At 36.1% G+C, this 16,723-nt stretch overlaps 1 protein-coding gene across 1 annotated transcript in view; it reads left to right on the forward strand.

The window, feature by feature from the left end:
* LOC120302390 (vomeronasal type-2 receptor 1-like) overlaps nucleotides 1-10,382 on the forward strand; it is a 29,296-nt gene extending 18,914 nt beyond the window's left edge. The window contains exons 5-7 of the mRNA XM_039330671.1: nucleotides 5,868-6,095; nucleotides 7,046-7,169; nucleotides 8,957-10,382. Of these exons, the coding sequence (XP_039186605.1) occupies nucleotides 5,868-6,095; nucleotides 7,046-7,169; nucleotides 8,957-9,942 (1,338 nt within the window). The 3' untranslated portion in view covers nucleotides 9,943-10,382. The remainder of the gene's footprint in view (nucleotides 1-5,867; nucleotides 6,096-7,045; nucleotides 7,170-8,956) is intronic.
* The last annotated feature ends 6,341 nt before the right edge of the window (nucleotides 10,383-16,723 follow it).

A 16,723-nucleotide genomic window follows, 5' to 3' on the forward strand; every position in this document is an offset into this window, starting at 1 on the left:
GTATTTTCCTGAAAATAAGACCCAACTGGAAAATAAGCCCTAGAATGATTTTTCAGGACATTCGTAATATAAGCCCTACCCCAAAAATAAGTCCCAGACTTATGGTATGGTACATTTAGTACCATATTTTTCCAAAAATAAGACCTAACCAGAAAATAAGCCTTAATGCATCTTTTGGAACAAAAATTAATATAAGACCTGGTCTTATTTTGGGGAAAATATGGTACATATTGGAACACGTGTCTGAATTTGTCTTTCACTAATTAGAAATGTAAGCTTTCTTTCACCCCTTTGAACTTCCCCGTTCAACAACAATTGTTATATGTATTGAGGCTTTGCAGTCTGTTTAGATCAATGCTTATTAAGAAATGTGGATTTTAATTCCACAAAGTTTCTGAGCTTGAGAAAAACTGGTTTTAATTATTGTTATGAGGACTTACTTTAAACTCTGTTTAGAAAATCATTATGAACAATTGCTTGAAATCACACAGAGCTGTCTCTTGGACATAGTTCCATTGGAGTGGTATCCAAACCTATCAATCGATTTTCCCGGACATTTTCATGATGAAACATGATATAATTTCAGCTTGTTGCCAGTATTCTTGTGTTTTAGACTGTCAAGAAGGTCCTGAAACAGCAACAGAACAAGAATTTAGGGCCAGATTTTTACCCATGTAACTGCCTGGGTAGCTCCTTCTACTGAGGCCTTATGAGGTTTACTTTCACTTATAATGATCAAGCTACCCAAAATAAATCAGCCAAACTAAATCTACATTCTTGAATATGACTTAAATTATGTTGCAGTGTGGAGTCACTTATTAGGATGGTGAGCAACTATAGGGGCTGATATTGAAGGGACATTTTAAATAACACGTATGAGGAAATGGGCCACATTTTTTTCATATAGGACATGTTTACCATCAATGCATTTATATTGTAGGACATTTCCACACATACACATATAAACACTGGGGTGGGAGAAGTTGTTGGTCACTGTTTCTTTAGGGCAGTGGTTCTCAACCTTTTTAATGCCGCCACCCCCCAACCGGTCATAAGTCGAGGACTACTCAACCGGTCGTAAGTCGAGGACTACTCAACTGGTGCAGCACCATTTGCAGAATGGGACTTTTGGCGGGCTCAGTAGGGCAGAGACAGCCTGGACAATTCCTATTGGCTTTCAAAAGCCAATAGAATAAAAGGGAGTAGCACAGCTAAGGAAAAGGGGGGGAAAATGGCGGACTGCGTTGTTTGGCGACCCCCGTGAAATGGTCGTTCGACCCCAAATGGAGTCCCGACCCACAGGTTGAGAACCACTGCTTTAGGGCTAAGAAGAAACAACAGTCTTCTTCAGGAGGTCCTACAATTCAGGAACCTACAAATGTTGCAAAAAGAGTTTTGAATCACAGATCATCATTTGCAAGTTGTTCATGTATTTAATGGCTTTTAATACTGTATTTTTGCAGTTATAAAAGATGGTTAAATTTAAAAGAGCCAGTTTTGTGTAGTTTTAGGGCAGCTGGCTAAAAAAATCAGGAGGCTGTGCATTCCAATCACACCTTAGGCACTCTACCAAGCTGGGTGATTTTGCTCAGCCTTTCTCTCTCATCCCTAAGAAGAATTTAAGGGCAAAGCACTTGTGAAAATGCGATTAGGAAAACTGCATGGACTTATCCACGCAGTTGCCAAGAGGCAAAACTGATTTGAAAGCATGCGTGTACACATGCACACATGCACAGACACACTAAAACTAATCTGAAATACACAGATTTTAAATCACAAAATGGTAAGGAATATATCCCACTGCCTATTGAAAGCCAAGGGTGATCATTCAAAAGTGCATACAAATCAGAAGACACGAACATCAAAGTACCTTTTGACCATTTCCCTAACCTGAAATAATTACTGAGAAGTCCTGTGCATTGTGGATGTAATTCTTGTGCTTGTATCCATAAATTCATATACTTTTTAAAGAATATTGATCATCACAATTCAAAAAGGAGAATTTCTGGAACAGAATATTGCTCCTGAATATAATCTACATTATCATCTAGAGCCATGGTGGTGCAATGGTTAGAATGCAGTATTGCAGGCTAACTCTGCCCACTGACAGGAATTTGATCCTGACTGGTTGAAGGTTGACTGAGCCTTCCATCCTTCCAAGGTCAGTAAAATGAGGACCCAGATTTTTAGGGGAAATAAGCTGACTCTGTAAACTGCTTAGAGAGAGAGAGCTGTGAAGCACTATGAAATGGTAAAGAAGTCTAAGTGCTATTGCTATTGCTATTTTGAAGACTTCCATTTTGGAAACCCAAAAGTGCTTTTTCAAAAGACAACTGGACTTTCTTGGTTTTTCTTGAAGACATTTTGCTTCTCATCCAAGAAGCTTCTTCAGTTCTGACAATGGTGGAGAATAGAAAGATTTATATTCCTTACAGTCATCTGGTTGTTAGCATTCTTTTTAAGAGTTGTTGAGGACACTTGGAGGTTTATCTGTGTCCTCAGGGTCACCTAAATAGTGCAAATGGGTATGGAACCTTTTTAGAACTGCTGAAAGAACTGTGTTTTAAACAGGATATAAGTAGTGTTGTGTTGCTCCCCCTCTGTTGAGAGAGGGCTGTTCAATTTTAATGTAGATGGCCTCTTTGACCCCTCTTTCAAACCAGTGGTCCTCTCTGTCCAGAATGTGGACTTTGCTGTCTTGAAAAGAGTGATCTTTGTCTTCCAAATGCAGATAGACTGCGCTGATGGGTTTGTTCTCCTATGTTGTACCATGCATTTGTGAAGTGGCTGTTTTGTTTCTCCAATGTACAGATCTGCACATGTCTCACTGCATTGTACTGCATGTATCACATTGCTCAATTTGTGTCAGGGTGTTTTATCCTTGGGGTGGACAAGCTTCTGCCTCAATGTATTGGATTTAAAGTGTGCATGTATATTGTGCTGGTTGAAAATCCTCCTGAGCTTTTCATATATTTCTGCAAATATCTGAATAAATCCTTCCATTCCCCACCATTCAGTCAGAACTGAAGAAGTTTTTTTGAGGAGAAGTGAAATGTCTTCAAAGAAAAACAAAGAAAGTCCAGTTGCCTTTTGAAAAAGTACTTTTGGGACAACCATGACCTGGAGGACTGAGAATCTCCAGAGATATTCCATTTTGAAACTAACCTTATTGTTTTAGTTCTAGCATCATAAGACAGTTTCGTATTCTTCAAAGCAGGAGGCACAGCAGATTAATACACATATTTTTATGCACAAAGGCTCTAGTTCAATAATAAGCTTCTACAGGCATGGTAGAAGGAAGTCCTTCCTGAAAAATCTGGGTATTATACCAATCAGTTAAGGTATTTACTGCAGTAGAAGTCCAAGGTCACATTCAGTAGAAAGCAACCATGTTTCTTTGAAAAACTCATCTGTCCATTCCAGCATTATGTCTCCTGTATGTCTACACTTTAAGATGGCAAAAACACATCAATCTTATAGATTCATGCAGCAGCATTTACTAGTGCTTCACCTTTCTGAATAATATTTTAAAAGAAAGCTTTATATATTACTTGAATAAGTACACATCAAACACAGAGAAATAATATTATAAATAGTACCCCAGCTAGGCAGAATATAGCTGACAAGAGGGAACAACATGAAGGGTGATATCCATCCCCCAGAATAGAATTGCACAAGACCAATATTAACATTTTTTTGCCTACGGCTCCCACCAATTTAACTAACTTTATATAAAAACAAAATATATGAAAAGTTTGAACCAGAGGTTACATTTAACAAATAACTACTAAAATAATGTAATAAGATGTATTTTAACAGATTTTCTAAACTCCGAAAGAGAGAAACTCAAAAGGCAGTACATTCTGTAGCCTGAAAGGAACTCAGTTTACTTCTGCAAAATAAATAGATAAGCCACTGACCCCAGAAGCATCTTCTTTTTTCATTATTATTTTAATTAAATAAATTTTACAGAAAAAAATCCTGTAATACCTGGGGGAAAGAAAAGAAAAGAAAAGGGAGAAAAGAATAAGAAAATGAAAGAGAAAGGAGAGAAATAGAAAAAAGACAACGTATCTATATACATATAAAGAATAGTGTTTCTTATAGCAGTTATAAATGCATTCATATTTTGTCCTCTCTCTCTGAGATTACATCATAGCTGCCTTCTTTCCATCTTTGATGATCTTTCTAATCATCACATGCATACATTCCAAGTACACCTTTCTGTTTTCAGCAAAATAACTAGTCACTTACAAATGTAGATATTGTCTTTTCAAAAGTAAACAAGTCAGTTTTGCCATCTATGCAAATGCTGTCATTTTCACCAACCATTCTTTGTTGTCTTTTGTACACATATAATAGTCTTGCTGTGTTAACCCCTACAAAAACAATTGTTCACAAGTCTTTTCTGGTTGTTTGTCCATTAGTTCCAGCAAGAAAAGCTCTAGTTTCAGTTGAAAGTATATCTTTAAAATTCTTTGTATGATTGTATGTATTTGAACTCAGATTTGTTTAACTTTTTTTGCAAGGCCACCTAGTATAATATCATGTTTTCTACACTTCCAACATAAATTTGAAGTACATTTATACATTCTATGAATTTTTTCTGGTGTCATATACCAACCATATATTATTTTATAAAAGTTTCTTTGAAATTGTAACATGATATAAATTTTAATCCTTTCAACCACAGTGGAAGGATCTTCTAAATGGCTTTCCTGCATGTCATAACAAATGGACAGTTCAGATAATAAGGTCCTAAGCTGTTTAATGGTTTTACATCCTAAATTGTGGGTCTATAAATAATTGTTCAACTGGTTCAGATCTCTCTGTATAAGTACTGTCGAACAGTCTATCTACTGGTTTTTTTTATCAAATAAAACATTTTTCAATTGTAGTCTTGAAAGGGTATCCTTCTTGTGAAATCAAGCATGATAAACCTTTTTATCTCACACACGTGTTCTACATGGGTCTGCCTTTGAAGACCACTTGAAAGGTATAGTTAGTCCAGAATGTAGTAAAATGCCCAGAATCATTGAGAATTAGCTGCTCTTTAATTTTTTGTAAATAAATACATAAATTAAATGCAGTAGCATGTAGTGATGGTCCTATTTGGTATTCCCATGTAACATCCTTACTACACAACTGTACTAGTATAAGGGTTTGGACATCTGTGTGATCATCTAACACTGAATTGTGTCTACCCATTCAATATGATTAAATAAGTTTGGCATTCTTTGGGTCCTATCTGTTAAATATTATCATCTTTGCAAACCCAGGAGACTGTCTTCTTTGTTGTGACATCTGTCTTCTGAAATAACATTCCCCTTGAGATTCATCCACCCTTGACCCTGCTGTCCTTTTAAAAAAGGTTTAAAGATCTCTTTCCTCAGGCGATGGGCCATGGTGTAAAATGAACTGACTACTTCATTTGCATCAGTCTTTATTAATGGTTGTGTTTTTTCCCCTGGCATGGCTACGTCTACATTATTTTAAACTATTGTTTATACTGGATTGTTTTATAATGTTTTAATCCTTGTAAACTGCCTAGAGTTTTGCACAAATAGGAGCTGGAGAAATTGATCAAGCAAGGAAGGAAAGTTCACATGTTTCTTTAAATGTCAAATAACCAGTCCCCATTCAGTATTTTACACACTATATTAGCATTTTACATTGAGCACTTTAAATTAACTTTTGCAATGGCTGGATTCAATTACTCTGCCTAATTTCCATAAAATATATAGATTGTTGAATACCAGTTGACATTTATGGACCATCTTTTTTAAAAAATATGGCAGCATTATAGCTATCTGTATTGTATTGCATTACATTGTATTGTATTGTAATCTTTTCCTATTGGTTCCTAGTTAATGTTCTACATGAAAAATATGATGAATTTTACAGTTCTTGATGAGAAAGTATACATTAATCCCAGTGGGGATGTCTATACACCATATGACATTCTAAATTGGCAGATGAATGAAACTGGATCAATCAACTTTGTGAAAGTTGGAACATTTAATGCGACAGATGAAGACAATAGAGAATTTCATATATTTAATGATTCAATATTTTGGAACAACCCAGCACGATCAGTAAGTGAATAGTTTTTCAGATTCATTTGTAGTTTAACATTTTACTGTAAACTTCTACATCCACTGTATTGTTCTATGTACTGGTGCTGCATGTTTGTGGTTTCTATGGAATATTCAAATTTTGAAACTGTATAATTAAAATAAAAATTTTGATAGCTTGCCCTCATATATGTGCATGACAAAATCACATATTTGCCACACAGATAGACAACACATACCTCAAAAGCGTGTTATCTCATGTCACAGTGACCTGGTACAAACTTTATACTGAGTTAGTAATTGCTCCTAAGTATAAAGATGCTTGAGAAGCAAAAGTTCTACAGAAAATATTAATTTCTGAAGGAAAAAAAATAGACATTACTTGGATTAGCGCATTGGATAGTCACTCATCCTGCTTTGGATTTAGGAAAAACCTCAGTTTCCATGGAAAAGTATTACTAATGCCTGCAGGAATAATAAAGATATAAAGGGCAGAGTTTTATGAGCATCACGGCAGAAATAATGCAGTTATAGAAAACTCATTATTATTACCCAAGGAAGCACGTTGAAAAGGTGATAAAGAAAATAGTTATTTCATGCCAAATTCTATAGTTCTAATTAGATTCCTTATTTCTTCCCTCCCATTGTTACTATTAATAACAACAATGACTTATTTTATCATAGATGTTCTCTCATAATGCTTACTAGCATGTTGCTCCATTCTTATCAGCATTTACTTTCTAGTTCCATGCTGCACATACTGTTTTTTCAGTCCTTGTTGGTTGCTTATTTCCATTGCGCATCATACCACTTCTGAGATCACAGTATTGATGAGAGTCTCTTGAAATCCTACTTGAGATTTAGATGGAGCCATAATTTTCTAGTACAGGCATGCCAAAAAGTGGACTTTATTTCAGGTTCAAACACATCTTCATTTTATAAGAAATATAATGCCTCTTCTATGATTTCAGCGACCACGCTCTGCATGCAATAATAATTGCCAACCTGGATATCGAAAGGGAATCTTGCAGGGGAAACCTTCATGCTGTTACGATTGTATACGGTGTGCAGAAGGACAGTTCAGTAATCATACAGGTATGAACACTTATCACTTGAATTAACAAGAAATAACTCCACCATAGAAACAGGAAATGTGTTTGGGGATCTGATTGTGATTACTGAAAACTGAAAGCATGGTTTCATAGTAGTTTGAAGTAGGAAACACATGAAAATGTAGTTGTGTTAGAGATTTGCAAAATATTTCAAGGAAAAATGTTGTGACCTCGGACTATCCTGTTTCAATTCATTTTGATCTTATCAAACCTGCTTCAACCTTCAAAGCAGGTCTTCTGACTTCAAAGCTAGTTGAAATGTCCTTTTCATTATGGTCAGATCTAAATATTTAAGGGTTATGATAGTATAATCTTAAAATGTTTTAAGTGCAAATCCCAAAATAGGAATACACCCAACTCCCTTCTATAGTGTATTCTTGACCACATAATGATATGACATCTTATACTACTTTAAAAAATAGAACTATCTTACAGTTACTGAAAACATAAGTAATCCATAGTAGGAATAAATGAAATGCTGTTCTTAACTGAATATACATGAAGTTAAAAGTATTAATTTAACAATTAAATTGATAAGGAGAGTCCTTTCCTAATATTCTTGTGTTTTAGACAATGTGCACATTGTCTGTAGGAGGCATCATTTTGAAGTAAACAGATTTATTTTGTCACACTTAGGACAAAATAATTCTGAAACTATTTAAATTAATATTTTAGAATATGTCACTTTAAAATATGTCCCCTAATTCATCAAAAGGCCTTACATTAATTACTGAAATAAAGTTGCAATTGTCTTGTTATCAGTTATCAAAACTTCATTCCAGATCTTTGTCACTATATGTTACTGAATTATTTCTTCCACTTGAAATTGGGAATTCAGCATAGTTTACATGAAATTTTCAAACAGATCCAGAAACTTAAAAAGCCATTATTATTTAAATTTTGTACATTTCCCTCCTCTTTTTTATCCTCCTTTTAAATCAATCCTTTCTTCAGATAGTTCATGGTGGCATATAAATTTTCCTATTTCAATGTTTTTTTCACAAAATTTTGTGAATTTGGCCAGTCTGGCCTGAGAGATGGAAACTGGTTGCAAGACTTCTCACGAAGGTCTGGATAGACTAGAGATTTGAACAAGAGTCTTCCCAGTCTTAGTCAGCTATACCAAACTATATACCCTTTATATTTTCAATTCAATCTATAATCTAGGATATCACAACAAAACAGAATAATAGAGTTGTAAGCGACTTTGGAGATCTTGTAGCCCAACACCGTTCTCCAACAGGAGACCCTATAGCATTTCAGACAAATAGTTGTCCAATCTTTTCTTAATATCTTTAATATTTAACATCTTTAATTAAGAATCCATAGTTATTGTGGATATAAATTATGCTGGATTCTGGCTACTTGTGATGGTTATCCTAATCTGGATTATATTTAATTTCTAGAACAACAGTAATACTGACCCTCAGGTCTGCCTCGAAGTGCTATGTTCTGGAAAATGTCTACTTAATCATTGATACATAGGTATCTGTAATGATAGAAATGGGCTATGCAATTATTCAGAGCACTTTTAAATTGTTCTTCATATTGTCTTTCTTCAATTTGATGACCTCCATATGTGTTCTGACAAGTGCCAGCTGGAGAAGACTTCGTGGTTAAGGAGTAATGAGGGCAGTAGTCCAACTTAATTGGAGAATGTTTCAGGAAAGCTATTTTATATATCCAGGACTGACTTCACTTTTTAAAGCTTTGGCATAAAAGTAATCATGTAGCACTTTCCAACTACCATTGTTATGATTTCTTCTCCAGATGCAAGGGAATGTACAGCATGTCCTGAAGATTATTGGTCCAATGAACAGAGAAGCAAATGTGTGCATAAGGAAGTGGAATTCTTGGCTTATGGAGAAGCTTTAGGAATGACATTGATTGCCCTCTCTGTATTTGGCGCATGTGTCATTCTGGCTGTGACTGGAGTCTATATCAAGTTCAGGAAAACTCCTTTGGTGAAAGCCAATGACCGTGAGCTCAGCTTCCTCATCCAGTTTTCTCTCATTGCAACCTTGTTGACTTCTGTTCTCTTCGTAGGGAAGCCAGAAGATTGGTCATGCCAATCTCGCCAAGTCTCCTTGGCCTTGGCTTTTTCTGTTTGCCTGTCTTGTGTTTTAGGAAAGACTGTGATGCTCTTTTTGACTCATTTGGCCAGAAATTCAAAAGTGGCTGAGAAAGCCCGAATGTCAGTTGGGCCAATTTTCCAAAAAGTGGTGGTAGTTGTCTCTGTTCTAGCTGAAGTGGGCATCTGTACTGCTTATCTTTATTTTAGCCCTCCCACTATGTTTAAAAACACCCAGTTCACAACCTTGAAAATTATTTTTGAATGCAATGAGGGTTCAATAATGTACTTGTGCATTATGTTTGGGTTTGATGTGTTTCTCGCCATCCAGTGCTTTCTCACTGCTTTTGTGGCCCGGAAGCTTCCCAATAACTTCAATGAAGCCAAGTTTGTTACATTTGGAATGCTGGTTTTCTTCATTGTCTGGATATCTTTTGTTCCTGCTTATTTAAGCACAAGAGGAAAATTCAAAGTAGCTGTGGAGATATTTGCAATTCTGGCCTCCAGCTTTGGTTTGCTAGGGTGCATATTTGTGCCCAAATGTTATATTATTTTGTTAAAGCCTGCCAGAAATACAGAAGAAATTGTGGGTGGCAGAGCTGTCACTAATGATAAGAGTGCTCCACCAACTTCTGCCTCTTGCACTAGTGAAATTAACACAGTTTCCACCGTTCTCGAGGATTAGGACTTTGTAGCTCCTGTCAGCCCATATCATCTGACCCATGTCAAAGTGGCTTCCCGGGGAATAGCATACATAAAGCATATTTAATTGCTTGCAGAGAAAGTAATGTGGAACTTTTAAGGCAATTTTGTATTTTCATTCATATTTAGCCTGGATCAAATCCTATGCAACTTCTAATTTCTGCTTGCACAACTGAGACTGATTTGTCCATTCCATTCCAGCTCCACAATTTTTGATCAATGTGTCAACACTGTTGTAGGGCTCTTTGGGATGGTAGTGACAGAGGGGGAAGCAGAAAGGAGAAAACAAGGAATCATTTCGCGAATTGAAGTTCACACAATTTTCTTTTTTTAAAAAAATGATTTTATTAAACTTATCAAAGTATAAAATATAAATTCTAAGTCTGCTAGAATACAGCACTACGTAAGATACTATCAGCTTAAAATAATACAATCAGTGGCATGTCCTTGTATAAAGTAATCAATTCAACATAATAACTATTGTATGACAAAAATATTTTCCAATAAATCTAATTATTTACAGATGCTTCATATTGTATTTTATGCTAATCTTACTCAGTGCACCAAAGTCAATTCAATTACACATCATCACACTGTTTGCATTTTCAAATTCCTCAAAAGTTGTTTGAAGATCATTTGTAGGCATTTTCATTGCTATCTGCTTTTAAAATGTTGAGCAACTACCTCTCCATTCAGTTGACCAGAGAATGCAAATCCCAGTGTTGAATTAATGCCTTTATTTCATAATTTTTATAATGATTTGCCAAAATATTTGAATGTCTGATGGGAGAGCCATCAAGATACTATCCCCTCTGCTTTTGTTAAATAGATAATAGAATAGAACAATAAATAATGATGCCTTAATTTCTGTGGGGAGGGAGAAGAGACTTGGCTGAACAAAAAATAGGGAAGGGGGAGACATATGACTTCCTATCAATGTGTGCAAGCTCTCTGATTCAGTGTTGCTAAAATACAATTTGAGATACAGTGCAGCAAATCCAGAAATTGATCAGCTCTGCTAATGAACAGACATAATGGTATGGGATCTTATAAGAGTGGCATTGATTCAGAGGAGCACAAATGGAAGAATCTTTATTGAGATATCAATGAATAATCATCCTCCTTTCTGGATATAGGTTTACCACTATTCCAGAGAAATGGTTTCTTTGCTAAACTCTCTTACAATTAAAATGAGTTTTTATATAAATAATGTGAGATTACTGAGAATGTATTAGAATGAGATAGATTGTTTTAGATTTTGTGTACCAAATCCTTCCATCAACCAAATACAAACCTATGCAGGATTTGCCAGGTTGTACCCATTGCAAAAAAATTGTGATAAGAGGGAACCTATTATTTTAAAACCAGAGTAACAAAAATGATTTAACTCTGCTTCCAAAGGAGGCTCAGGAATGAATGAAGGCACCATCACAAAAACAGGGCACAAAAGATTGCTAGGGCATGCATCTGCTGCAATTAGTGAGAAAAGGCTGATGGTCTCCTTGTTAATTTCTTGGCAATAAAACAAGCCAGACTCAAGGGACAGTTTACCTTACTTTACCTTAACTGTATCTCATGAAATATGTGTTTCCTTTACAGAGCAGAAGGATAGGGGAGTTCTTAGCAAAACAATTTTCATAACTGAAGCAGCATTTTCACTTCTTCCTAAGAACCAGAAAAAACACTTACCGGTATTTCACTTTTGCCATCTATGCTTGCTGGAGAAGCATATACTGTATGTATCTTTTTTTAAATCAATTAAGCTTTGATCCCTTTCTTTCTGGTTCATTTCTACTGCTCCCTCACTAGATCAGAGACTGATCACTTGTGGACTACATGCAGAACGCAAGATTCCTTTTTCTGAAGGATCAAAGAGCTCCAGGATCATAACACTGAAAATCAGAAAATTTGAAAAATAGTGACAAGAAACAGCAAAAAAAGTGTGATAAGTGTCTAATATGCTTGACACATCTGTAAAAATAAAAGTTCCTCTTCAGAAAAGAAACAGAAAACCCCAGTTTCTTTCTAGAATTGTACTTTCAGACTTGCAAGATTCTATCGGTGTGGTTTTAAAACAAAATAGAATTAGTCATCTGGTTGTGATTCCTACTTGGTTTACCCCAGTGACTGACCCCATTGATATCTACATTGACATAATCTTGCAGATCTGAAAGTATAACCCTACCACCACCACCTCATTTTTTTTACTACCTGAGGCAATAGGGAGGATCTCTTCCTAACCTCTAACCTCACCCACTATCCAGTTGCAGGCTATGTTGTCTTCTTATTTGTCTGTTCCCTTGGCACAATCAAATAGCACCACAATTATCTACATAACACATACTGGCATCTGGTTTCTATTTCTTTTTCTAGCTGCAGTACATTGTTGATTCATAATATGGAATAATTTTTCTAGTGGAAATGCATGGTTGAGGTTTATTTGATAATGGCTCTATAGATTGGAATAAAGAAGCTATTAAAAATACAGTGCTGTTTATATATATGGAGTACTGGTTGGGACAAAAAGGAATCAATAATCTAAGAAAAAGCATACAGACTATGAACTGTTCCCATCAGTCACCTATGTTTGTGAATGTGTGTAAAAACATCAGATTTGTCATTCAAGGCAAAGAAAAGATGTTAGATTAGCCAAAGGCTGAAAGCCTAATGATTAAGGATCCAGTTGGGGATTTTCTCATAAATTTTCTGCTTTTTAGTGTTTAGACAATGTAAAGAAAAAACACTACAAATATCTAAAAAATATCAAAGCTTCTGGCTTTGATGCTGCAGCTTTATACCTCATGAAACATGGTTTTGATACAAAACACTGTATTCAAATGTGTTGATACAAAACACTGTATTCAAATCTATAGTCTACGATAACCTGTAAATGAACCTCAGGAATCACTGCCCTTGATTCTTTACTTTCCATGTAAGCAAATGATTATTCAGCAGAATAACTTATGCAATAAAAAGACAGTTTTGGAAAAATCTGCCCATCACAAAAGTATTGTTTTGTACGAACAAGATATTCACACACATCATACAAAAACTCCAGCAGTGCAGGTTTTTCTTCTTAGAAATAATCACAGAAACTTCATGTATATTTTTTGTACCGTTTAGATCTACTAATAAATCATCAAGTAATGAAAGGATTAAGGAAATTTGCTTTTACAGCAGGTGGGAAATGAAGGGTCTCTGTTTGCCACGCTTCATTAACATAAGCTCTTAGGCAAAAGTGTTTTAAGCTTTGAGCATCTGCTTTAGCCATGTGCTTTAAGCATACACAGGGGAAATTTGCTGATAGTACCAGAGAGCCTCAAGAGGCAGTATTCTGTTTCTTGACCTCAGATATACCCAGAAATGTGACACTTGTCTTCTTGATCTCAGTGGAAGCTTGGTGAAAGACATTAGTGATTCAGCTCTAGCATAAAGTTTCTAACAGCATTCTGGGGGTGTGACATGATAGGGTGGTTATTTATTCCATGGAGTGCTTTGCTGTTAATTATGGCATTTTGGTCCATTGCACCTCATGTAATTGAATGCTCTAGCTGTTCTCAGGGTTTCTGTAGTTTCTATGTCATAACAATAAAGATCAATTGGTCTTTGTAAGTTCACCTTGTTTTTCCTGCTACCCACACAGCAAGGGACAGCCCCTTTCTCTCATAGTTTTTCAACTTCTTTCCTGCCAGTATTCCAGGCGCACTAGACATGGCTGGTTGTAATTTCTAAATATGCAGTATCAAAATATATAACAAAATAAATAGGAAAGCCTAGTGCCATAATCATTATTAGCAATAGCAGCATAATGCAAGATCTTAAACAACATAAAGCTACATTTTTAAAAAGATAAATCAAAATTTAAAACATAGATTTTATACCAGGTAAATATCTGGAAAGGCCTTTCCATAACCATAGCGCTTATCTTTAAGGGGTATAAAAGGCATCCTGGGACAACTTAATCTGATGTGGAGGTTGATCCAATCCATGGTAATCTAGAACAGGGTTTCCAAACACTGACACTTCCATCCATGCTGTCTTCAGTTCCTGAAATTGTCTGGTCAGTAGGATCATTGCTGAGAATTCTAGGTGCCCAAGCCCACTCATCTGTAAATTGCTAAAACTATATGAACAACAAGGGCATGGTCTTCCCTCTGACAGCCCCTTATTTCTGGAGTAACTTCCGTATATGTGACCCCCTTGTTGAATTTTTATTTCCTGGTACTGTATTAACTTTGTTAAGCACCAAAGGTGCTTTTTCAAAAGGCAACTGGACTTTGTTTTACCTTGAAGACATTTCATTTGTCATCCAAGAAGCTTCTTCAGAACTGAAGAAACTTCTTGGATGAGAAGCAAAAGATCTTCAAGGAAAAACAAAGTCCAGTTGCCTTTTGAAAAAGCACCATGACATGGATGCCTGAGAATCTCCATAGACATTGGGCAGTTTATACTTTCAATAAGGATTTCTCCGCTGCAGATACATTTTAATGTTTATGTATGAAAAATAAAGTACGAATCTATCAAGATTAATTAAATGTGTCCTAAATTGCATATGGAACTATCGAAGGGTCAGGAAAAGTCTGTAATACGCAGAAAGAATAACCCTGAGGATGATCTACCTTGCACTTAGGTAGACAAGGTTTTTCTAAAAGGCAGCTATACAGTCTGGAAAAGCCTCAAGCTATCCTGAAGTGAACAGAAGCCCCATTATATGCTTTTAATGGAAAGGAAGCCTATTAAGTTTCTTTCACTTGATGATTGCAACAACTATCACTGATCACTTATAGCACAGTTCTGAATGAGGATCTGGCTAATGTTGCAGGAAAAAGTTACGGTAACTAAATAGGCATTTTGGTTGTTGATTTATTCAGTTTCCTTCACCAGCACCCCCTCCCCTTTTATTTCATGCAGAAATAGACTAATTGTTTTTTCTTCAAACTGACTCTGTTGCAGCTGATTGCATTGGTCTTTCCGTAAAGCACAGAAATCCCACTGGGATACCAGGTGCAACACCCTGTCAATTACTATAATAATCAACAGAACAGCTTTAATGAGATCACTCTAACTTTTTAAAGTAAGTGTCAGTTTTGAGACAACCCAAGTTTCCCGTTTATAAATATCTTACTGTCTACTAGGTTCTGAAAATTAAATGAGGGGGTGTTTATTTATGGCCAGATGTGGTGATAAAGTATGAGACTGTAAAAATCATGCTATATTTTCAATGTGCCAAAGTAAATACAATTTTTACTATCTCCTAGGCAATATTTTTCGATCTTTTCTCATTTAGGAACAAAATAACACAACACCTGGTGATGCAAGCAAATACTGTAGATTGGCATCAGTAATAAATCAATTATCAATAAATAATCAGCAATAAAATGTGAATCTGAATTCTAGTCTATTTCCAATTCATTCTTGAAGGCCATTTTCATTGTGCTTGAGTTAATGGTGCATGCTGATGAGCTCTACAGCTATTTTGCACTTCCTACTGTTTTTTCCAATACAAACCTTAGCGCAGGTATTTGTCTCTCCTTCCTTCTTTCCTAGGGAGAATTGCTTCCATGTGCTAATTATTTGTATTGCCCTTTTCAGCATCTTCTAAAGTTCAGAGCTGTAGATTGTATTCCCACTGTGGTATCAATCACCAATTTATGTGGTTGGAATGTTGCTCTAGGATTGGAAACACTGAAGGCACTATCACACTATCATCATTTTGATGATTCAGTCTTTCAAAAGCAGTTTGAAGCAACCCACAATTGTATTTAGCTCTGAATAACATAAAAGAGCCAGTCAGTGTTCCATCCCAAGTTATCACAATCCCTAAGGTAAGAGAACCTCTGTGCTCCACTCTACATGATATAACAATTATTATTATTGACTTCCATTCAGTTATTGTGTTTGTGTTATTAGCATTTTTGGTTATACACAGTCAAAACCACAAACTGAGCCACCAGTGTGAGCCAGAGCTACCAAGCCATCCTTTATCTGATGCTTTGAAAAGACCCTGAGAAACAGGAGTGAAAGCCCCGCTTTGCAAGGCTTTGCAGGGCTGCAATAATGCAAGGAAATTTGTTGAGGTGGCAAATATACTGAAATATCTGAAATAAATCAGCTGAACCCCCAAACCCAGGCAACATTATGGATGTAGATGAGCGGTGGGATTCAAATATGTGAACAACCGGTCCTCTGTGTGGATGCCACTTCCAGAAGTCCATTCTGGGCCTGGGCAACAAAAAATTAGCTACTGGTTCTGCCAAAGTGGTGCAAACTGGCTGAATCCCACCACTACTGTAGATAGGGCTGAGAAAGTTAAAGTATAATTGTCCATATTAAAAAGAAGCAATATGAATTCCAAATAGCATGTCTGTAACAATAACACTAGAAGATCCAAGAATCTGAGTCAGTCATCAGAACCAGATGTTTAGTTTTCTGAGCTTTTGGACTCATACTAGAGCCCATCATTAGGGAACGTCTCTCTCACACATTCTGGTGAGAGAGAAGTTCCCTGAGGATGGGCTCCAGCATGAATGTGAAAGCTCAGAAGACTAAAATTCTGGTCCTGGTGACTGACCCAGGTTGGATCCTGTAACAGTATCCTGGAAAAAGTATATTTGCCTTCAATTGTATGGTAATAACACTAGCACGCACCTTTCTAGAAGTTGGCTTCTTTTCTTTTTTGGTTTGAAACATTTCAGTGCTTATCTAACTAGCTTCTTCTGTCCAGAGAAGCATGCACCTGGCTTCTTAACATCCTCACTGAATGC

Source organism: Crotalus tigris, unplaced genomic scaffold, assembly GCF_016545835.1.
Source record: "Crotalus tigris isolate CLP2741 ecotype Arizona unplaced genomic scaffold, ASM1654583v1 scf7180000024430.1745191, whole genome shotgun sequence".
NCBI lineage: Eukaryota > Metazoa > Chordata > Lepidosauria > Squamata > Viperidae > Crotalus > Crotalus tigris.